This window comes from Dreissena polymorpha, chromosome 6 (assembly GCF_020536995.1).
Source record: "Dreissena polymorpha isolate Duluth1 chromosome 6, UMN_Dpol_1.0, whole genome shotgun sequence".
Lineage (NCBI taxonomy): Eukaryota > Metazoa > Mollusca > Bivalvia > Myida > Dreissenidae > Dreissena > Dreissena polymorpha.
Window position 1 is genome coordinate 13,108,500 of NC_068360.1, and position 25,257 is coordinate 13,133,756.

A 25,257-nucleotide genomic window follows, 5' to 3' on the forward strand; every position below is an offset into this window, starting at 1 on the left:
GGCCTTTTAACATGTTTTGGCATTTATTGAAGTTTGTCATTAAGTGCTCTTAATTGATAAATGTAAAAATTGGAATTAAATAACTCCAGTTAAAACAACACGAATACAATTAAAGAAACAAAACATTCACTTATCAACTCGATTCGAACCACAGACCCTTGGAGTAAAGTCAAACACTTAAATTTACCACTTGGTCATCCGTGCTCACATCGTACATGGTGTATTTAATACTTTATATAAGCAATCCTCGCCATGTCATAAAATATAACGATAACACAGAAATATCCAAATTATTAAACCCATTCTCGTTTGTAATGCTTTATAAATTTCAGGTTTTTAAATCGTCAAAAGATGCATATAATGGATTTTTTAGCATTGTTATTGTAAAGTATCCCGTTTCCTCGAAAATATCATAACTACAACTAAATTAGCAAATCTGAAAGTTTTATTTTCAATATTGTTCCTTTTAGACCATATAGATATGCCCTATAGAAGATGGCGCAAGTCTTGAGACATCTACATGTATAGCTTGCCGCGCTACTCGAACATATCACCATGATTTGAAAGATAAGGTAGTATATTAAATTATTTCGAAAAGTTCTCCTTTTTGCATCGAGAAAGAACAGCAATTAAACTTTTTGCAATAATAGTATATAAGGATAACAATAATAAGAAAATCCAAAAAAGCAGGAAATCTTTATTACACAGCACATTAGTGTTAACTCTTAAAACAAATAGCACTCATTAACCCATTTATGCCTAGCGTCTAGAAAAAAGGCCTTGGCAAACAGCGTAAACCCAGATGAGACGCCGCATGATGCGGCGTCTCATCAGGGTCTGCGCTGTTTGCATAAAGAAATTTATGTAAGAAATATTCTAAATATAGAAATAAATATACTAGACATCCCTATTTTTGGAAATATATTGATCCAATTTAGAAGGATGGGAGAGTCCACAAGGCATACATGTGTTAATTTCTATAAATGGTTCACAAAATACTATCGTTGGTATACAATCCACATGTTATACTGGCGCATTCCTATTCTGTAGAATGTTGTAGTTCCGCCCCATGTTATAGTCCGTGTCCTTGAACATGCTGCAGAAAAAGGTGCGTACCAGAACTCAGTTTTACCATGCATTTTCGTACGGGAGGCGGAAAACTACAACGGGCGAGGCATGGTCAGGGGTGATAACCCCAAAAAAGGGTTAGGATAGGGTAAGGGTTAGGGGTCGGTTTAGGGTTAGGGTTGGGTTTAGGCTAACCCTAACCCGACCCCTAACACTAACCCAAACCCTAACCCTAACCCTCTAACCCCCCCCCCCCCCTTGCGTAATACCATACCATGCCTCGCCCGTTGTAGTTTTCCGCCTCCCTTTTCGTACTCGTGCTCGGAAGTTATACATTTGTTACATTCATATATGACGTACATTCATCATATACTCGGAAGACGCACACGGGGCGACGTACATACCCTGACCACAATTGTTCACCATGAACAATTCGTGCCAACTCGAGCAAAACAGTTACGTTATGACTTTCGGAACACATAGTCAGGACATGCGACGTCATACAAACTTTAAATAAAACGTCATTTAGATCGATTAATCGATATACTTTGCAACATAACTACCGCCTTACGCAACGATACTCGAACATGAATTGATGCAAGTAAGCTTACGGAAAACGATTTGACTAGTTACTTACGAGAAAATCTCTACCTGCTGGACGGGTACCGATGGTGTATTTCTTTAACTTGACCTTGTGTCTTTTATTGTGACCTTGAAGTCATACAATGAGGCATTGTTCTTGCGCGTGTCATCCCGTCCCATTCTGCTTCGAACTCATTTAAAGTAATGCAAACCACATCCATGCAGACCAATGTAATGCTCTGGGCAACATTTTCTTGATTAAATCCTTAAGATGGATCTTTTGCTGACCTCGACCATTGACAGCGGATTCGGACTTCTGCATTAATGACGCGTTTGCCATTTTTTCTCCCAAATTGAAATGTGAATATCCTTGAGGGATGGACAAAGTAATGCACTGGACAAAAGTTACGATTATGATATTTTTTTTATAATCAACCTTTGATTGTTTATAAATTTTATGTATGCGTGTCTTTCCATCTTATATCGCTTATCACAAATTCCAAGATTTAAAAAAGCATCCATTCTTGTCAGTTTTGCTTCGGACGCAGTGCTTATGCTGAATTTCGTATATACTAGTATGACATTTGACCTTTCATTGAGACCTAGTCGTTAGGCCTTGAAGCCGATCTCCTTAATGCTACATTCTGCCTCATTATGTTTATCACTTCAGAATATCCACCAATGCCTGAGAAAGCACTGCTCCGGATAACATATTTTAGTATACTTGTTTAGAATCGTAACAGAGTTACGGCATTATCCATATGTGAATTTCACGTCGGCAGAGAAAATAAATCGTTTAATTTTACACCCTGTTTTCTCGATCCCGTAGTACAATACCAGCCATAATACCGTGTTGTAACTATTTATATTTTTTATTTATATTTTAGATTACTGTCAGGGGCGTAGCTGGGCTGATTTTCAGTGTATGCAAACGGCATGCTATAGGGGGTCCTGGGGTATGCTCCCCCGGATTATTTTTTTATCTCTACGAAGCCGTACGTGCAATCTTGAGAGGTTTCAGAAATTTCATAGTGCAAAATAATGGGTGATAAACTCGGATATGATACCATTTGTCTTCGATTTTAAAACATGGGATTTTCTTTAAGATTTTTATTCCAGAAGGGGTATATTATTTAATGTATGTCTAAATAAAACCATGATATGGTATGGTATAACATAGGACATAACACTTTTGGATGAAAGTAACTAAAGCTTAATTTGTATTGTTAAAAAATAAATAAAAGAGACATAATTAAGCAAAATATCCATCTTTTAGATAGCAACTATGTGTATCATATTTACTCGATAACTCTAGTCACTTACATCTCGTCTGGTATTCTCTACCTATAGCAAAATACTTTTAAAAACAATACACGTAAACTGTCTAATTAATGCAAGGTCTCCTGTATTATATGCACTACATTACACACGAAATAAAAGGGCCAATCTGCGCTCCTTTCGTCTGGCAAATACGTCAACGACCTCTTCCAGATCTCTCTCTCTCTCTCTCGGTGGTCGGGCAAGACCGGACATGCGCTCCGTTCCCATGGTGCTACGGAGGTATGTCTTCACCCGTCTCATTGTACAAAAAGACCTCTCCGCTGTTGCTGTCGATACTGGCATGCAGAGCAGAACGAACGAGAAGACATTGCAAGTTTTGTTCTACTACCCATCTCTTTTGTGCCCACGGCGTCTGTCTCCAAGTACTCATAGAACCGCAAAAGCCGTTTGGCAGAGTAGTCAAAGGCAAACGCTATTGTTAGGACAGTTGCCATCATGTTCTTAGCGTGCATCGAGTCGGAGGCGTGTATAATTGCGAGATTCAACCAGTGCGCCTTGCAGTGAGTGTATACAGCTTTCGCGACGATGGCTTGGATGCGAGTCTGGACCCCCTTCTGCTTCCCGGACATGTTCGACGCACCATCATAACCTTGGCCGCGCATTGGCTGAATGTTTACTCCATGAGCTTGAAGGTTCTCGAGGAAGGCATTAGCCAGAGCTTCGCCGGTGGTAGACTTGCACTCGGAAAACCCAACGAACTCCTACCGAAGACATGCTTTCTCTGGTTCGTAAAATCGAATGCAGAGAGCCATTTGCTCCATAGTGGCAGCATCAGTGGCTTCGTCCGCCATAAATTCGAAGCAGAACGACTGTTTTGGATGTTGGCTGGCCTAATTTTCCGTCGAAAACATCTCTGTACGGGGCGACATCAAATTAGCAGCCATTCTTAAAATCGCCCGCTTCGTATAACAATCCATTCAGATACATAGTAGAAAACAACGATAAAGCGCAGCGATAATAATGTTATGGATAGTCACCACCAAAAGAAACGTGACCTCGAAAATGGTAGCTAAATCATGCGTATTCTATGAAGTCGATTTTTTTAAGACAGTTTAACTGTTTTCGATATGAAATCTCCCGCATAGTAAAAATGCCTAACCCGGGTTAGGCATCACATTTTATTGCATTTTTCGATCACTTCAATTTTGTATTTTTTCCAAACATCGTACGCACGTGCGTATTTGCGTATGCCCAGCTACGCCCCTGACTGTAATATACTAAACATAGCCTTAATTTTCAGCCAAGATGGGTATATGCGTGTACGTAAAAAATTGAATATTACACCATTCAAGAGCATGTATCAGTCTCGTGGTTGCTTTATAACACATGCCACACAACTAATACCTAATACATACTATTGGAACAATGGGCTTGCGTAATGTTCATTTTTTTGCGTAATGTTCATTTATTCTCTCGCCCCCCCACCCCCCGTTCATCCGCAATAAGGCCGACCGCACTAAATCCAGTTCGGGTATTTTAAGAAGTCTCAGGAGGAATGCCAGCCAGTTTGGCCATACTCTATACAAAGGCAATAGTTCAAGTAGACCAAGTTTCAAATATGCTGTTCGATATACATATAGAATATTATGTGAGTTTTGGATACAGATCAAGTTTATCATGCGAGGCTTAGAACCAGGGTAGCGCGAGGCTTGCCGACACGATATATCGCCCTTGTGTAGGTAGCCCAAAAGGCGATATATCGTGTTAAATATATCGTGCGTCGCCGCGACTGTCGCGAAAAATATCGTGCGTCGCCACGACTGTCGCGCAAAATATCGTGTATCGCTTCGTGTGTCGTGTCTCGCGTTCAAAGGGCAACGCACGAAGCACGAATCGACGAACGATATTTTGCGAGACAGTCGCCGCGACGCACGATATTTTATTATTCAAATATCGCCCATATTATCCGAATCTCGTGTATCGCGGTCTAATATCAGACCGCGACACACGACGCACGAAGCGATACTCGATATTTTGCGCGACAGTCGCGGCGACACGCGATATTAGTACTGTTCAAATATCGCTGTAATAATATCGCCTGTCGACTGTCGCGTTTTCATAAAATTTATATGCGATATCTCACCCTTTGAACACGACCGTCGCACTTTACGAACGCGACCGTCGTATGAACGCGACCGTCGCCCTTTTTATAAGCGATATCTCATATACACATATGGTATGCAATTATGAATATACACATATGATATACACACAATTTATTCACATTATATACAAATATGAAGTAAGCTTAGCATATGCACATATGATAAACATGTATGACATACACGTATTTAAATAAATATGATATAAACATACAATATACTAGAATGGCATGCAAATATGTTGTTACACTTTAAAGGGGCCTTTTCACAGATTTTGGCATGTTTTGAAGTTTGTCATTAAATGCTTTATATTGATAAATGTAAACATTAAATTTTAAAAGCTCCAGTAAGAAATCCAAAATAAAATTTAAAAAAGGAAAAAAAAAGTAACCCGCAGCAGGGCTCGAACCAGTGACCCCCGGATTCCTGAAGACCATGATAAATGTTCAGTCATACTGTTTCCTCACAAATATCATAACTAAACCGAAAATTTGCGAATCTGAAACAACTTTTTTCAATTTTGTCAATTTACCAAACCGTAAAAAGGTCCCTTTAACCAAATTTGTAAGACGCTGTACCAAGACAACATGGAGCTCCCTTAAACTACAGCAGGTGTTCAAGGAAGACAGACAACTAACATGTGGCTGTTTCTAATTGTGACATGCTACTTGCTGAACTTGCTATAAACACAAAACACAATAACCGTTGTAAAACTGCCCATGAACTCTGCAGCAAGAAGTCAAGTACATAGGACCCAGCACCGTAAACTTTTGTTCTGCAAAAAGCATAAACATTATTTAACAATCGAAATAACTGTCGCAGTGTAGTTATGTATCGATCAATAAACAATTCGTAATCGTCCGAATGCATTCCTCTTGTAAAATTTGGATTACGTAAGTGGAAAACAAATTGCTACTCATTGGTATAAATCAATGTCAATAAATCAACAGATAAATCGAACGTCATTCTTAATTATATGATAAAATAAATGAATGCAAATGACTGCCTATTACCGCATGGTAGTTTTGTGGGCACGGCTTACCTTGCGGATCTTAACTGTATTTCAGCGAGTCTTCGACATGCGGGAGAGCTGTGTACTCACCGTTCTGGTCCATGAGGTGGAACTCGTGGTTCATGTCTGTGTATGTGAGACAGTCGTTGTGGTCGAAGTCGAAGTGTTTAAACATCGAGGTCGAGATTTCGGCTGGTGACATCGAGTGAGCGGCCTTGTACTCAACAAGGGTCACACAACCGTCACCTGGAGGGAAAGAAACGTGCGTTCACATCACATACGGATCAAAATAATATTTAAAGATATCAATCGGCCCATTTCGTGTTAGTTATGCGTATTTATATCTAATTATCCATTAAGGGTTAACATGTGGAACGGCGAGATTCTTTACTGTGATTAAATAGGATTGCAAATGCAGCATTAATAAGTCCAATTTATAATGAAATAAGCCTCTAACATAAAAATGTACATAAAGGAAACCGACGAATGTACATGTTTTCCATGTCCTTTCTTTGTTGTTCCTGTTATAATATATTAATAATTGGGACGTCATCGTCTGGGCCGCCATCGTCTGGGCCGTCATCTACTGGGCCGCCATCGTCTGGGCGGCCATCGTCTGAGCCTTCATCGTCTTGGCCGTCATCTATTGGGCCGCCATCGTCTGGGCCGCAATCATACGGACCGTTATCTAATGGGCCGCCATCATCTGGGTCGTCATGTACTGGGCCGCCATCGTCTGGGTCGTCATCTACTGGGTCGCCATCGTCTTGGCCGTCATCTACTGGGTCGCCATCGTCTGGGCCGTCATCTACTGGGCCGCCATCGTCTGGGCCGTCATCTAGTGGGCCGCCATCGTCTGGGCCGTCATCTAGTGGTCCGCCATCATCTGGGTCGTCATCTACTGGGTCGCCATCGTCTTGGCCGTCATCTACTAAGTCGCCATCGTCTGGGCCGTCATCTACTAGGCCGTCATCTAGTGGTCCGCCATCAGCTGGGCCGCCATCTAGTGCGCCGCCATCGTCTGGGTCGTCATCTACTGGGTCGCCATCGTCTTGGCCGTCATCTACTGGGTCGCCATTGTCTGGGCCGTCAGCTACTCGGCCGCCATCGTCTGGGCCGCCATCATCTACTGGGCCGCCACCGTCTGGGCCGCCATCGTCTTGGCCGCCATCGTTTTGGCCGTCATTGTCTGGGCTGTCATCGTCTTGGCCGCCACCGTTTGGGCCGCCATCGTTTGGGCCGTCATTGTCTGGGCCGCCATCGTCTTGGCCGCCACCGTCTGTGCCGCCATCGTCTGGGCCGTCATCTACTGGGCTGCCATCGTCTGGATCGTCATCTACTGGGCCGCCATTGTCTGGGCCGTCTTCTACTGGGCCGCCATCATCTGAGCCGTCATCTACTGGGCCGCCATCATCTGATCCGTCATCGTCTGGGCCGCCATCGTCTGGGCCGATATCATCTACTGGGCCGCCATCGTCTGGGCCGCCATCGACTTGGCCGCCATCGTTTGGGCCGTCATTGTCTGGGCCGACATGTATGTTGACTTTCCTTCCCGCATTCAATTATATTAAAGACAGATTCAATACCAGAACATCACATTGAGCAGGAATCTGAAAGTATAGGCTATTATTCTGTCAGTGATCGGGTATGTGTTGACTGCCACACTCACACACAGAGCATGCAGTGCAGGAGGTGATGCTGTGGGTTGTTTGTCTTCTGTTAGAAGTATGGGTCAACACAAAGAATCAACACTTTGTCAAGTTTCATCCATCAACAGATTCTTATATCGTTTAACTACAATTTAACCTCTGGTATGTAACTCTGCTGTGTTGAAATAACTAATCAACATAAACCAATTGAAGATGGAAGTGGTTTGATTTTTGGTCAGTGCATCATCGTGAATGAAGAAGTCAGCGCCTGTTGCACTATCAAATATATATATATAACAAGGTATGCAACTCAAAATCACCCCAAAACGGGGTGCATCGCTTTGAACAGCCATCTCTTCATCAATTGTGCAGCGATTTTTACGATCTCGGTCTTATTCAACACAGAAATGAATTGCCTTTCTGGAAATGTATATGTCTTGCAATATTTTTACAAATGCTGGGTCAACTTTTAAGAAATAACACGATACACAACTCGCATGACCCAGTTGACACTGATCAAAATTGATGAAGTAATGGCTGTTTAAAGCGATGCACCCCGTTTTCGGGTGATTTTGAGTTGCATACCTTGTTATATATTTATTTGATAGTGAATTTTTTTTTTCAGAAAAGTTAATTTTTCGTTATAATATGATTATTTATCATTCAAAATGATGTTTTCACTAATTAATATCATAGCCACACGCTAACCACCTGTGGTTTAAAATATAATAACACACTTAATAGTTTGAAGCACAGAGATTTTGAAATAGTATCACATAACGACATAAGTCCAATTGAAGACATTCTGTTTTGAAGACACACATTCAGCCTCGAAAAGATTGATTTGTCTGAAACAACAACAACACAACTTGATATTTGTTATAACACTTAAGCTCAAATTTGTTCACGTATTTGAATCAAACTAATTTTTTAGAATTTTAGTCTTTTTATTAAACAAATCAACCAGGCCCTTGATTAATTTAACTTGTTATATCTGTCAAATAATTATATCACCGAAGTAATTCAATCATAATATAGCCATGTTCTTATGCCACAAGCAGTTTTCATAACTGAAAATATTCAATTTCATTTTTATAGCGATATTCACTGTGAATTATTTAAAAAGTAACATAAAACGTAATAAAAGTGACTAAAAAAAGCTTCCATACGTTTCAATATTTTTGTTTGCTTCTTTTTTTTTACTGTTTTAGAGTTCTGTATGTAATCTACCGTTTTGATTACAAATATGCTAGAGGAGAAACGCATAACCTGTGTAAAAAAAGTCTTAATTTTAAGCTTTATACCGGATATAACTTTTATTTTATAACACTGCTTAGCAAATACCGGACATACAGTTTAACACATCAAAAGGAATATTTCCATGACAGATACTGATAACATCCTCGGTACACCAGTCATGTACCGCACGTTCCACTACGTACTATGCAAAATTGCTATACAAAAGCGCCAACCACGATAACAGCGTCATTATTATGCATATTCAACGCCTTCATCGTGGACATATAACACAGCATATTACATTGACACATCCTCGAAAAATATGTTGTTTTGATTTAAGCACTCCTGCAGTTCGCTAAAAATGCTAGTAGCTGTCATAGTGGAGGTAAAATGTACATTTATAACTTTCGCAACTGTTTACCATGTAGATTATGCGTGTATTGTTTAAGGCGAATGTCGCGTACTAAAAGGTCAAGGTCATATTTTGATGTCAGATTTAGGCACAATACAACTTGTCTCGACATTAACTTGATCATTGATCATGCAATTTTTTTAAGATGTGGTGACTTTGTGTTGAGTCTTTAAAGTGATAACACATTCATACTTAGCGGTGCCAGCAAAAGGACGCAGTTACACTAAGCGGTACCAGTAAAAGGACGCAGTCACACTAAGCGATGCCAGCAAAAGGACGCAGTCACACTAAGCGTTGCCAGCAGAAAGACACATTTACACTTAGCGGTGCCAGCAAAAGGACGCAGTTACACTTAGCGGTACCAGCAAAAGAACGCAGTCACACTTAGCAATGTCAGCAAAAGGAAGCAGTCACACTAAGCGGTGCCAGCAAAAGGACGCAGTCACATTAAGCGGTGTAAGCAAAAGGACGCAGTCAAACTAAGCGATGCCAGCAAAAGGACGCAGTTACACTTAGCGATGCCAGCAAAAGGACGCAGTCACACGTAGCGGTACCAGCAAAAGGACGCAGTCACACTAAGCGGTGTCAGCAAAAGGACGCAGTCACACTAAGCGGTGCCAGCAAAAGGACGCAGTCACACTTAGCAGTGCCAGCAAAAGGACGCAGTCACACAAAGCGGTACCAGTAAAAGGACACAGTCACACTAAGCGGTGCCAGCAAAAGAACGCAGTCACACTTAGCGGTATCAGCAAAAGGACACAGTTACACTTAGCGTTGACAGTCCAGGGACACAATCACACTTAGCGTTGACAGTCAAGGGACACAGTTACATTTAGTGTTGACAGTCAAGGAACACAGTCACACTTAGCATTGACATTTAATGGACACAGTCACACTTAGCATTGACAGTCAAGGGTCACAGTCACACTTAGCATTGACAGTCAAGGGACACAGTTGCACTTAGCGTTGACAGTCAAGGGACATAGTCACACTTAACATTGACAGTCAAGGGACACAGAAACACTTAGTGTTGACAGTCAATGTACATACTCACACTTCACATTGACAGTCAAGGGACACAGTCACACTTAGCGTTGACAGTTAAGGGACACAATAACACTTAGCATTGACAGTCAAGGGACACAGTCACACTTAGCATTAATAGTCGAGGGACACAGTCACACTTGGCATTGACAGTCAAGGGACACAGTCACACTAAGTGTTGTCAGTCAAGGGACACAGTCACACTCAGCATAGACAGTCATGGGACACAGTCACACTTAGCGTTGATAGTCAAGGGACAAAGTCACACTTGGCATTGACAGTAAAGGGACACAGTCACACTTAGTGTTGACAGTCAAGGGACACAGTCACACTAAGCATTGACGGTCTAGGGACACAGTCACACTTAGCGTTGACAGAAACGGGACACAGTAACACTAAGTGTTGACAGTCAAGAGGCACAGTCACACTTAGCATTGACAGTCAAGGGACAGAGTCACACTACGTGTTTACAGTCAAGGGACACAGCCACACTTCACATTAAAAGTCAAGGGGAACAGTCACACTTAGTGTTTACAGTCAAGGTACACAGTCACACTTAGTGTTTAAAGTCAAGGGACACAGTCAAACTTAGCATTGACTGTCAAGGGACTCATTTGGTGCAGCTTGTCTGGATGACTGCAGCAACATTTTTGTTTTATGTATATTTGCTTAATTCAAATGAAATGCATGACAAGTTCAGAATTTAGATTACACTTTTAAACTTTTTTAGTAATGAAACACTAATATATGAGCTATAAATAGTTTATTCTGTATGTATTTATATTTTTTCTATGATACCTTTCCATTATACAAAACAAGACTGCAAAGCTTATACATGAAAAGATTCAAAACAAATAGCAACTTGCTATATCCCCCAAAAAGGCTAGCATACATTCACACAAGACAGAATTCATGTACTGCATAAAAAACCCATCTTTTAACCACACTCATCAGTACCAAATATTCCAGATGAACCGAAATGTATATTACATTGATCATTACAGAAGAAAAAAAGTTAAATATCAAAATGTATTAAATATTATTCAGCAATAACATATTTCACAAGTTAAATTTTATGACCCTAGATACCGAGTGGATTTTTGCATGTTGCTTAAAAGTATAAAATGCAAAATAAAACAAAACTTGTTAATTAAAGGCAAGAAACTCCAAAGTTGTTATCCTTCAATGAAGGACTAGGTATAGTCGTGACATAGGTAGGAATAGTGTGTATCTCAATTTACTTCTTAAAATATTTACTTATAATAAAATCATTCATGTTCATGTAAATATTGTACCTGATTGCATACTTCAATACCATAGGTTCATGCACAACACATATGTATCCAAAATACAGTTACATGTATAACCACATTTCTAAGATTTTAGCAATACTATTCGAGTTAAAATTCTACACAGCTGATGTCTTTTTCATGTCACCGAATACTTACAACTTGAAAGTCTCTTGCACTTGTTAATGTGTATTACTTTCCAGAGAATCTGCAAGAGGCGTGGAACACTGACCCTTGCATGCGAAACAATCAGGAAAAATGCAAATGATATGTTCATACGTCACCTCATGCACTCTAATTGTTAAGACAAATTGATATCAAATATAGCCTTACCATAATGTTACACTATTTATACACTCTTTTCCATAGTATGTTTATAAGAGCTCAACAAATCCATCATGTTCTAAGGTATATATGGTATTTAGATAGTCACCAGTATAAACTAGTAGGTTATTTGCATTATTAGTTTATGTCATTCAAAATAAAATAATCATTTTAAAGTCGCCCAAAACATGGTTGAAAAAAACAATAAGGACATGTATTTGTATTTTTAGCAAATATCTCAACTTCCAATAAACTTGCTTAATATACCCTTTATATTGTGTAAATAAACACATGAACTATAATTTCAGTGCACGGAATATTCAACAATTAAAGTATCTGTGAAAACATTGATGTTTGTTATTATCTTAAATTTCTCTTCAGTATTAGTTTTTATAATGTATTCACAAAATAAATGCACGAAGGTAAAAGCTGAAGAGCTAACCAAATATAAGATTAAACTGAGTGAAGCAGTTGAAATATTTACAATAAAAATATATAAAACCCTTCCCGAGGCAGTACATATCCAATATGCGCCATATATGTGCAAATATACAAATTGGATATGACTATTTCTACAATGCTATCAGTTTGTTCGTCTGGAATGTATTTTCCATTGTTATAACAACACAAGGCCTTCAAATACTGTCAAGGTTGCATTATCATCATGACGTCTGGTTGGTGTTACAGCAGAGCGCTGACCTCTGAACTGGCGGTGTCATCATCACACATGCCCTCCTCATCCTCCTCATCAGTGGACAAGAACAGCTCATATCTGAAACCAGTAAATAAGTACAGCTCATATCTGAAACCAGTCAATAAGAACAGCTCATATCTGAAACCAGTAAATAAGAACAGCTCAAATCTGAAACCAGTCAATAAGAACAGCTCAAATCTGACACCAGTCAATAAGAACAGCTCAAATCTGATACCAGTCAATAAAAAAGGTAATATCTGAAAACAGTCGGTATGAACAGCTCATATCTGAAACAAGTAAATAAGGAGGGGTCATATCTGCAAACAGTCAATAAGAAAGCTCATTTCTGAAACCAGTCAATAAGCACAGCTCAAATCTCAAACCAGTCAATAAGCACTAGAGCAGCTTATATCTGAAACCAGTAAATAAGAACAGGTCATAACTAAACAAACAAGAGCACCGCCTTGCGGGTGCAGACCGCTCATCTATTTTTCTTTTTAAAGGTGTAGGGACCTATCTCAATTTCAATCACAAAGGATGGAGGGGTGGAGTGGAGAGGGGTGTATAGTGTGGGGGTGTGGTCATTTATTACATTATCTTCCAAAAATGCAAAAAAAATGAAAAAAAAAATTATTTTTTTGGGGGGGGGGGGATTTTTGGGCAGTATTTCAAAAATAAAATTATAAAAATAAATATTTGTATTTTTTAACCATGTTTGAAAAAAACAAGAGATGTGTTTGTCAGAAACACAATGCCCCCTATTGCGCCGCTTTGAAATTATTATATTATTTTTACCTTTGACCTTGAAGGATGACCTTGACCTTGAACTTCCACCACTCAAAATGTGCAGCTTAATGAGAAGGCCGCTTTGAAATATTATTTTTTTGACCTTTGACCTGGAAGGATGACCTTGACCTTGAAGGATGACCTTGAAATTCCACCACTCAAAATGTGCAGCTTCATAATAACGCCGCTTTGAATTTTATTTTATTTTGACCTTGAAGGATGACCTTGAAGGATGCCCTTGACCTTGAAGAATGACCTTGAACTACCACCACTCAAAATGTGCAGCTTCATGAGAACGCCACTTTAATTTTTTTTTTTTTTTTAAATCTTTGACCTTGAAGGATGACCTTGACCTTGAAGGAAGACCTTGACCTTCCACCACTCAAAATGTGCAGCTTCATGAGAACGCCGCTTTGAATTTTATATATATTTTTTTTTTGACCTTGAAGGATGACCTTGACCTTGAACTTCCACCACTCAAAATGAGCAGCTTCATTATTACGCCGCTTTGATTATTTTTATTTTGTTTGACTTTTGAACATGAAGGATGACCTTGACCTTGAAGGATGACCTTGACCTTGAACCTTCACCACTCAAAATGTGCAGCTTCATGATAACAACGCTTTGATTTTTTTTTTGACCTTTTACATTGAAGGATGACCTTGACCTTGAAGAATGACCTTGACCTTGAACTTCCACCACTCAAAATGTGCAGCTTCATGATAATGCCGCTTTGAAAGTTTTTATTAGTTTTCTGACCTTTGACCTTGAAGGATGACCTTGTCCTTGAAGGATGACCTTGAACTTCCACCACTCAAAATGTGCAGCTTCATGAGAACGCTGCTTTGAATTTTATTTTATTTTTACCTTGAAAAATGACCTTGAAGGATGACCTTGACCTTGAACTTCCACCACTCAAAATGTGCAGCTTCATGAGATACACATGCATGCCAAATATCAAGTTGCTATCTTCAATATTAAAAAAGTTATGGCCAATGTTTAAGTTTTCGGACGGACAGACGCCATATATTTGACATTTGACCTTGAAGGATGACCTCCACCTTCACCTTTCACCACTCAAAATGTTCAGCTCCATGAGATACACATGCATGCCAAATATCAAGTTGCTATCTTCAATATTGAAAAAGTTAAGGCCAATGTTAAAGTTTTCGGACAGACAGACACCATAAATTTGACATTTGACCTTGAAGGATGACCTTGACCTCTTTGACCACTCAAAATGTGCAGCTCCATGAGATACACATGCATGCCAAATATCAAGTTGCTATCTTAAAAAGTGAAAAAGTTATGGCCAATGTTAAAGTTTTTTTCGGACTGACAGACAGACTGACTGACATACTGACTGACATACTGACGGACAGTTCAACTGCTATATGCCACCTTACTGGGGGCATAAAAATTATTTTTTTGGGATGGGGGTGGGGGGGGGGGTATAGTGTGAGGGTGTGTTGGTCATTTATTAGATGATCTTTAATAAGAAAAAAAATAATGGGGGGAATTGAGGGGGATTCGGGGGGGGGGATGGTTTGGACGGAGTCAATTGTGATTTGTCAGGTAAGAGTTGTTTTGTCAAAGTATCAATCGAATCTAATCATAAATAAAGAAGTTATGGCAATTTTAGCAAAATTTAATAATTTGACCTTGAGAGTCAAGGTCAGGTAAAATTCAACTTTCCAGGTACAGTACCCTCATGATAGCATGAAAGTATTTAAAGTTTAAAAGCAAAAGCCTTAATACTTTAGAAGTAAAGTGAATCTAAACACAAAATGTAACCATATATTCAAAGTTACTTAGTCAAAAAAGGGCCATAATTCAGTAAAAATGACAACCAGAGTTATGCAACTTGTCCTTTACTGTCCCCTTATGATAGTTTGTGAGTGTCCAAGTATGAAAGCAATATCTATGATCTTTTAGGGGTAAAGTGGACCAAAACACAAAACTTAACCAAATTTTCAAGTATAAAAGGCCCATAATTCTGTTAAAATGCCAGTCAGAGTTACATAACTTTGCCTGCACAGTCCTATTGCGATAGTTAGTAAGTGTTGCAAGTATGAAAGCAATGGCTTTGATACTTTAGGAAAAAAGTGGACCTAAACACAAAACTTAACCAAATTTTCAATTTTCTAAGTATAAAAAGGGCACAAAATTCTGTCAAAATGCCAGTCAGAGTTACATAACTTTGCCTGCACAGTCTCCTTACGATAGTTAGTAAGTGTTGCAAGTATGAAAGCAATGGCTTTGATACTTTAGGAAAAAAGTGTACCTAAACACAAAACTTAACCAAATTTTCAATTTTCTAAGTATAAAAAGGGCACATAATTCTGTCAAAATGCAAGTCAGAGTTACATAACTTTGCCTGCGCAGTCCCCTTATGATAGTTATTAAGTGTTGCAAGTATTAAACAAAGAACAGCTATAATCTGAACCAGTCAATAAGAACAGCTCATACCTGAAAAAAGACACTAAGAACAGCTCATAATTGAAACAAGTTAATAAGGACAGCTAATATTTTAAACCAGTCAATTAGGACTAGATCAGCTTATATCTGAAACCAGTCAATATGAACAGCTCATATCTGATACTAGTCATATCTGATACTAGTCAATAAGAGCAGTTCATATCTGTAAGCAGTCAATAAGAATAATATTTATAAAACCAATTAATAATAACAGCTCATATCTGAAACAAGTGAATATCAACAGCTCATATCTAAAACCAGTCAATAAGAACAGCTCATATCTGAAACCAGTCAATAAGAACAGCTTATATTTATAACAAGTCAGACAAGGGGACTAGAACAGCCAATATCTGAAACCAGTCAATGAGAAATAGAACAGCTTATATCTAAAACCATTCAATTAAAACTAGAACAGCTCATATTTGAAAGCAGTCCATGAGAACTAGAACAGCTCATATCAAAAACCAGTCAATCAGGACTTGAACAGCTCATATCTGAAACAAGTCAGTGAAGACTAAAGCAACTCATATCTGAAGCTAGTCAATAAATGTCAATCACAATTTTTGTACTTGTGAATACAATATTTTATCTTCTTTCAATTGGAAATCATAAACAAGAGCAGCACATAACGGGTGCCACGCTCGGCTGTGAAAGCTTGTCAGAATTTTTTTTTTTTTTTTTTAGAGGTCACAGTGACCTTAACCTTTGACCTAGAGACCCAAAAATGGGTGTGGCGTGTAGAGCTCATCAAGGTGCATCTACAAAGAAAGTTTCAAAGTTGTAGGTGGAAGCACTTTGATTTTAGAGCAAAATGTCAAGGTTTTAGCACGACGCTGGCGGACGACACGACACGACAACGACACAACAACGACGAGCTGGCTTTGACAATACCTTGAGTTTTCTCCGAAAACAGCCGAGCTAAAAATCACGATATTCTTTCAGCCTTTTAAATATATATACTATTAGTAATGAACAATAAATTCACATACCATCTATTTTCATTTTAATGAAAGGTTATTCTAACACTACACGCGACTTGTTTTCTATAGACAAAGAAGGACATCAAGTGTGGGTTATTCTGCAATAATGTATGGGCGGAGCTTAATGTTTCCAAAATAGTTCCGAATAAATAATGAAAATATTGCAGTAAAATGCACGTGCTAAACCCCGCTCTAAGAGAAATGTTATAAATGAAGCATTTATATAAATGTAATGAAACAACAAATTGTATATTTGGTGATAAGTGGCATAACCATGCCTACAAAGAATGTTATTTGTTAGGAAACGTAATTAGGAAAACATTTATAGCATGTAAGCTTTTCAGTAGCATCAATAAACATGATGTAATTTAGTTTCTACAATTTGTGTTCTCAATGAAAGTGACGTCATTTGCAAAATATTTATGAATGAAAACAACGTCATATGTTTGTAAAATTCAATGACGTCACTAAATAGTGTACTTTGTACTAAGAAGGGTGGAGTATTGAAACATATAGATCATGTCCAAAAGCTTGAACCAAATCAATCAGAATCGTGTTAGAATTGAAATAATATTTTTCTATGATGGTTTGTTGTCGAATAACCCACAGTAAGGAGTATAGATGCATGTTATCACATCACTCGTGCTTCGCACTCGTGATTTAATTCTTACGCATCTATACTCCTTACTGTGGGTTATTCGACAACAAACCATCATAGAAAAATAATATTTCTTAATTAGACCATCATGATTTGTTCAAGTTCACTTTTTTCTAATGTATGAAGTTCAAAATTGTAATGAGACATTGAAAATAATTAATTTTATTAGCTGTATAATCATGCTTCATATAACTTCATTTTATACTTTAAACAAAGAACAAAACGACAGGACCGCCGCAATTGAAAGTGGCAATATTTTGTATAATTGAAATTTTCATAATTGCATGCAACTGTTTGACATTTTTGATGAACCTCATTTTATTGTAATGGTACTAAAACTGAACCTCATTTCGATATCTGTGGGTATATCTGAGGGTCTCTCGGAGCCGGGGCTGACAATGCTCACAGTCTTCCTCACAGGGCTCACAGTGCGCTCCACGTGGATGTGGTCCCGTACCCTGCCAGGGCTCAAGGCTCGAGACTCATGACCGCACCGCTGGGGACTCAGGGTTCTAGGGGTCAGTGCAGGGATATTTGTTCGGCGCACCGTCATGAATGGACTTCTTTGGAAGGCAATGATGCAATGAAGGTTACCTCCATTCTGTAATCACACAACACCAGAGATGTAATCCATCAGTCAAAAGACTATAGTACCAGAACATTTCTAAAGACCAATCAAACACAATGTTTTGAGACTCACTATGATATTTTAAGTCCATGAAACTATGGATATACATGTACTGTTAAAGACCAAAATTGATCAAACAAAACAAGTTGTTCTACTGTTCAGAAAGACCTCATATTGTATTATGTATTTTGTTCTAGACTGGATAACACAACATCAAAGACAAGACTTGTGTGAACCTTCTTGGTGTTTCTCCTCTGTATTCCCTTGTCGAGCCTCCGTATGTCCAGGTACTCGGGGTTCTGGCAGTTCAGGTCCGTCACAATGTCTTCCCATCTGAAACAACATACAGCATGGAACATATGCTTTGTCTTGTGAGAAAATTCCAAACTTGACATTGTTGCAACAGTTACTGTAGTGTTAAGGTATACTCGGGAACATATTTTAATTGCTTTGAATTCATTTCTATGCAATAGATTTAATGCTGTGACTTAATGTGTCTGAGAAAAATGGGCTTAATGCACGGCTTTGTAGCTCATGTATACTTGAGTTAAAAGCACATTCAATCTAAATGACTCAAACCAAGAGCAGACCGTTTGCAGTGCACGCTGGGATGTTTCCTGCTGGGATCTCCAATAAGGATCCAGGTATCAGCATCATCCGTGGGACCACTGGAAACAATCAACTATTCCATTGGCATATTATGGTTTGGATAAAGGCTAAATGAATAATATATAATGGATAAAATGATCGTGATGTACAAGAACATAGTAAGTGCAGCATGATCAACAAGAGATTGACAAGCAATATTGTCCCCTACCGGTGAAACTCCACCATTGTCAGATTTTTTTTATTTTTTTTTATTTGTTGCCATAGCAACCAGAATTCTTGACGTAGGATCAAAATGAAATGACGTGCATAATCTCCATATTGCCATCTATCCATGTTTCAAGTTTCATGAAAAAATATGAAGAACTTTTAAAGTTATCGCAGGATCCAGAAAAGTGTGACAGACAGACTGACTGACAGATGGAGCGCAAACCATAAGTTTCACCGGTAGGGGACAATAAATACGTAAAGCATATAGTTTTATTTAATTCTTAATAATTCAAATAAAAATGTTTCTGATAACAAGAAGGCCATGATTGGCTGAAGCCCTCACCTGAGATAAAGGTACACCAATCGTCAAAGACTTGATCTGGTGACCTGGTTTTTGGCCCTACTTGACACACATTTAAACATAACCTATTATATTGTTGAGACAAATATTCTTACCATGTTTCACCCTGATTGGATCATAAATGTAACATCTAGGGAAGTAAAAACGTGTTTTTAAGATTTGACTGGGTGACCCTGAGTCAAACTTGGGCATATTGTAAAAAGTTTAAGCCGATGCTTTCATAAAACACATAGACATAATTCTAAGCCGATGCTTTCAACACATAGATATAAGGGTAAGTGGATGCTTTCATTTGACACATAGACATAAGTTTAAGTGGATGCTTTCATACGACACATAGACATAAGTTTACGTGAATGCATTCATACGACACAAAGACATAAGTTTAAAAAGATGCTTTCATACAACACATAAACATAAGTTAAAGCGAATGCATTCATACGACACAAAGACATAAGTTTAAAAAGATGCTTTCATACAACACATAGACATAAGTTTAAGTGGATGCTTTCATATGACACATAGACATAAGTTTAAGTGGATGCTTTCATACGACACATAGACATAAGTTTTAGTGGTGCTTTCATACATTCATTCATTCATTCAATCCTCTCTGCGCCGTCTGGTGCTTGAGGCGACGGCAAGAGAGCGCCACTTTGGTCGGTCAGCTGCTGTTGCGGGTGCTGTCTGCAGAGTGAGGCCTCTGTTCTTGAGCTCTCGCTCCACAGTTCGGCGCCACGTCTTTTTCGGTCGTCCACGATTTCTTTTCCCCTGTGGAGTCCATCTCAGTGCCACCCTGGGTAGCGAGTCGGGTGCCATTCTGCAGACGTGGCCTAGCCATCTCCATCTTCTCAAAGTGATGGTCTCCGCGATGCTGTTTGCGCCATGATCCGTCGTAGGCACTTGTTCTGGAAGACTTCCAGTTTTCGCTCGATGGTAGCAGTGGTCTTCCAGCACTCAGACCCATATAGAAGGACGCTCAGCACGTTGCTCTTGAAGATGCGGAGCTTGGTGTGCTTGCTAAGACTTGTGGTCCTCCAGATGGGCTTCAGCATTGCGAAGACTTGGTTGGCTTTGCTGATTCTCGTGTTGATCTCCCTTGCACAGTCTCCATCTGTGGTGACCTTGCTGCCCAGGTAAATGAACTCGTCCACATCTTGCAGAGGCTGGTCATTGATGGTGATTGGGTCGCCAACTCTGGTGTTCTTCCTCATTACCTGAGTCTTCCCAATGTTGACCCTGAGACCTATGGTGTTTACTGACAGTGCCAACTGTTGTGTCTTCTGCTGGATGTCCTGGTTCCTGCTAGCAAGTAGCCCGATATTGTCGGCGTAGTCCAGGTCATCTAGCAGCGAGGTCAGTGTCCACTGTATTCCTTGCCTCCTTCCCTCTGTGGTGCGTCGCAAGATCCAGTCAATTGCCATTGAAAAGCGGAGCGGCGAGAGGATACATCCTTGCTTCACCCCAGTTTCCACCTTGAATGGTTCAGTGAGCTATTTGTTGTGGACGACTCTGCAAAGTTTTCGTACAGGGACCTGATGACGTTGACAAGTTTCTGAGGGATGCCATAATGTCGCAGAATCTTCCAGAGGGAGTCTCTGTGTAGGCTGTCTAAGGCCTTCTCAAAGTCCACAAAAACCACGTAGAGGGATCCATTCCATTCCTGGGACTGCTCAAGGATCTGCCTAAGGACAAAAATGTGGTCGATGCAGGACTTGCCTTTCCTGAAGCCAGCCTGTTCCTGGCGAAGGATACTGTCCACTGCTGTTGTGATGCGCTGGAGGATGATGCTGCTGAAGATCTTACTGGTGAAAGATAGTAAAGTGATGCCTCGCCAGTTGTTACAGTTCCCCAGGTCTCCTTTCTTGGGCAGTTTGACGATGGTGCCGGTCTTCCATTCGCTTGGCGCTTCTTCATTGTCCCAAATCTTTTGAAGAATCTGGCAAAGAAGCTGCGGCGTCACTGTGTCTTCTGCTTTCAGCATCTCGGGGCACACTTCATCGTCACCAGGCGCCTTCCCGTTCTTCAGCTTACGGATGGCTTAATTGACTTCCGTTTCAGTGATGTTGCTGAGGTTGATGTCAAGGTTCTCTTCAGCTTCAGGAATGTCGGCTAGGGTTGGTGGGTCTGGGCGGTTTAGGATGGACTCAAAAGTGTTGCTTCCATTTCTTCAGCTTCTCCTCTTTCACAGTGACATGAGTTCCGTCTTCAGCTCTCACAGGAAGATCATGGTGCTGGCCGTAGTCGCCCTTCAGCTTTCTGGTGTTCTGGTACACTGTCTTCATGTCATTGTGCTCGGCTGCTGTCTCCGCCTCCTCTGCCAGCCTCTCTATGTACCTCCTCTTGTCTCTTCTGGCTGATGTCTTCACCACCTTGTCTTTCTCACTATATTCCTTTGAAATTCTTTCCTTAAGTCTTAGGGATTTGGTGTCCAACAGTTTCTTTTTGATCTGTCTTCTTTCTTCTATATGAGACCATGTTTCTTCTGAGATCCATTTTGTCTTCTTGCTCTTTCTGAAGCCCAGAACTTCCTCTCCTGTCTCTTTCATTACTCTGTTGAAGCCCTCGCTGGTCAGTGCTGCCTCATGTTCCAAAATACTAAATTTTTTCCTGAGGGTTAACCTAAACTCTTCTTTCACTTTTAGGTCTTTCAACTTGACGACATCATAGCGCTGGTTCTTGATGTCTCCTGTCTTGGCTTTCCTTAGCTTCAAAGTCACCTTGGCCACCAGAAGACTATGGTCGCTGCCGATGTCTGCATGTCGCATCACACGCACATCCTGCAGAGAGTGCCTCCACCGACCGTTGATGATGATGTGGTCGATCTGGTTCTGGGTCCTGCCGTCTGGTGATGTCCATGTTAGTATGTGGATCTCCTTGTGCGCAAACAGGATGCCTTCTATGACCAAGTCGTTCTGTTGACAGAGATTGACTAGTCTCTCCCCATTGTGGGTGATCACACCCATTCCATGTCGTCCCATGGTCCTCTCTCTGTCTTTGTTGTCGCAGCCAACCTTAGCATTGAAGTCGCCGAGCAACATCAGCACGTCGTGTTGGGGGATGTCCTCTAAAACACTTTGAAGGGCGTCGTAGAATGCATCCTTGTCCTCATCTTCCGCATCATCTATTGGTGCGTAGCCCACAACAACAGACAGCTTGGCGTACTTGGAGTTCATCCTGACGTACAGCAGGCGCTCATTCACAGGTTTTCACTGTAGCACAGTGTTGGCCTTGCTCTTGCTGATGACGACGGCAACTCCTTCCCGGTGGTCGTTGTCAGTTCTTCCTGACCAGATGATGACTTCTCCGGAGCTCACCTTCTGCTTGCCAGAGCCAGTCCATCTTGCTTCTGTTACTCCCATAAGGATCAGGTTGTATCGGTTCAGCTCACTCACCACTTGCGCTAGCTTTCCAGTCTGGTAGAGTATTCGCACTTTCCAACATCAAACTCTGATCCATCGCTTTGGCGTCAAAAGTTCCGCTATCGGGGTGGGGACTTCCTTGCGGCTTTGATCCCCATCCTTCATTAGTCCAGTTGCCTGGTCTGCTTCACTCTCAGCGCCGTTTGTCGCTTGTTCCCTTGTTGTCGTTTCCGTAGCAAGCATTTTTTCACGGGGTGGGGTTGCTAGCCCCACGCCCAACCCTCCTCCTTTTTCAGCGCGGGCTTGGGACCGTCCTTGGCAGTTTGCTTTCATACAACACATAGACATAAGTTTTAGTGGATGCGTTCATAGGACATAAAGACATAAGTCTAAGCAGATGTGTTCATACAATACATAGACATACGTTTAAGTGGATGCTTTTATATGACACATAGACATACCTCTAAGCGGATGTGTTCATAGGACACATAGACAAAGGTTTAAGCCGATGCGTTCATACGACGCAAAGACATACGTTTAAGCCGCTGCGTTCATAGGACACATAGACATAAAATTAAGTGGATGCTTTCATACCACACATAGACATAAGTTTTAGTGGATGATTTCAAAAGACACATAGACATAAGTTTAAGCAGATGCTTTCATATGACACATAGACATAAGTCTAAGCAGATGCTTTCATATGACACATAGACACAAGTTTAAGTGATGCTTTCATACGACCGATAGACATAAGTTTAAGCTGATGCTTTCATACGACACATAGACATAAGTTTAAGCTGATGCATTCATACGACACATAGACATAAGTTTAAGTGATGCTTTCATACAACACATAGACATAAGTTTAAGTGATGCTTTCGTATGACGCATAGACATAAGTTTAAGTGGAAGTTTTCATACGACACATAGACATAAGTTTAAGTGGATGCTTTCATACAACACAAAGACATATGTTTTATTTGATGCTTTCATACGACACATAGACATAAATATAAGCCGATGTGTTCATACGACACATACACATAAGTTTAAGCAGATGCTTTCATACGACACATAGACATAAATATAAGCCGATGTGTTCATACGACACATTGACATAAGTTTAAGCAGATGCTTTCATACGACACATTGACATAAGTCGAAGCAGATGCTTTCATACGACACATAGACATAAGTTTAAGCAGATGCTTTCATACTACACATAGACAAAAGTCTAAGCAGATGCTTTCATACGACATATAGACATAAGTCTAAGCAGATGCTTTCATATGACACATAGACATTAGTTTAAGCAGATGCTTTCATACGACACATAGACATAAGTTTTAGTGGATGCTTTCATACGACACATAGACATAAGTCTAAGCAGATGCTTTCATATGACACATAGACATTAGTTTAAGCAGATGCTTTCATACGACACATAGACATTAGTTATAGCAGATGCTTTCATACGACACATAGACATAAGTTTTAGTGGATGCTTTCATACAACACATAGACATAAGTCTAAGCAGATGCTTTCATACGACACATAGACATTAGTTTAAGCAGATGCTTTCATACGACACATAGACATAAGTTTTAGTGGATGCTTTCATAAAACACATAGACATAAGTCTAAGCAGATGCTTTCATACGACAATGAACATAAGTTTAAGTGGATGCTTTCATACGACACATAGATATAAGTTTAAGCAGATGCTGTCATACGACACATGGACATAAGTTTAAGTGGATGCTTTCATACGACACATAGACATTAGTTTAAGCAGATGCTTTCATACAACACATAGACATTAGTTTAAGCAGATGCTTTCATACAACACATAGACATTAGTTTAAGCAGATGCTTTCATACGACACATAGACATTCGTTTAAGCAGATGCTTTCATACGACACATAGATATAAGTTTAAGCAGATGCTGTCATACGACACATGGACATAAGTTTAAGTGGATGCTTTCATACGACACATAGACATTAGTTTAAGCAGATGCTTTCATACGACACATAGACATAAGTCTAAGCAGATGCTTTCATCAGACACATAGACCTTAGTTTAAGCAGATGCTTTCATACGACACATAGACATAAGTTTAAGCAGATGCTTTCATACAACACATAGACATAAGTCATAGCAGATGCTCTCATACGACACAAAGACATAAGCTCAAGCAGATCCATTCATACAACACATAGACCAACACATAGACATAAGTTTAAGCAGATGCTTTCATACGACACATGGACATTAGTCGAAGCGGATGCTTTCATATGACACATAGACATAAGTTTAAGTGGATGCTTTCATATGACACATAAACATAAGTTTAAGCAGATGCTTTCATACGACACATAGACATAAGTCTAAGCAGATGCTTTCATATGACACATAGACATAAAT

General features: G+C 39.9%; 2 protein-coding genes across 4 annotated transcripts in view; one reads left to right on the forward strand and one right to left on the reverse strand.

Annotated features, from left to right (window-relative positions):
- The first annotated feature begins 6,821 nt into the window (after positions 1-6,821).
- LOC127834292 (uncharacterized) lies at positions 6,822-8,048 on the forward strand. The gene is made up of 2 exons (XM_052360010.1): positions 6,822-6,946; positions 7,083-8,048. Exons 1-2 carry the CDS (start codon positions 6,822-6,824, stop codon positions 7,705-7,707), a joined length of 750 nt encoding a protein of 249 aa, XP_052215970.1. The 3' UTR covers positions 7,708-8,048.
- Positions 8,049-11,197: 3,149 nt separating this feature from the next.
- The window catches only part of LOC127834582 (basic immunoglobulin-like variable motif-containing protein), a 37,293-nt gene continuing 23,233 nt past the window's right edge, over positions 11,198-25,257 (reverse strand). For all 3 annotated transcript variants that reach the window (XM_052360576.1, XM_052360577.1, XM_052360572.1), the window contains exons 8-11: positions 18,877-18,954; positions 18,523-18,619; positions 18,003-18,259; positions 11,198-12,834 (exon numbers count right to left, since the gene is read on the reverse strand). In XM_052360576.1, coding sequence (XP_052216536.1) covers positions 12,744-12,834; positions 18,003-18,259; positions 18,523-18,619; positions 18,877-18,954 — 523 coding nt within the window. In that variant the 3' untranslated portion in view covers positions 11,198-12,743. The remainder of the gene's footprint in view (positions 12,835-18,002; positions 18,260-18,522; positions 18,620-18,876; positions 18,955-25,257) is intronic.

Coding starts and splice junctions, on each gene's coding strand:
- LOC127834292 (XM_052360010.1), top strand. CDS start 6,822: ATGTACTGGGCCGCCATCGTCTGGGTCGTCATCTACTGGGTCGCCATC. Junction 6,947..7,082: donor ATCGTCTGGGCCGTCATCTA/GTGGGCCGCCAT, acceptor GCCGTCATCTAG/TGGTCCGCCATCAGCTGGGC.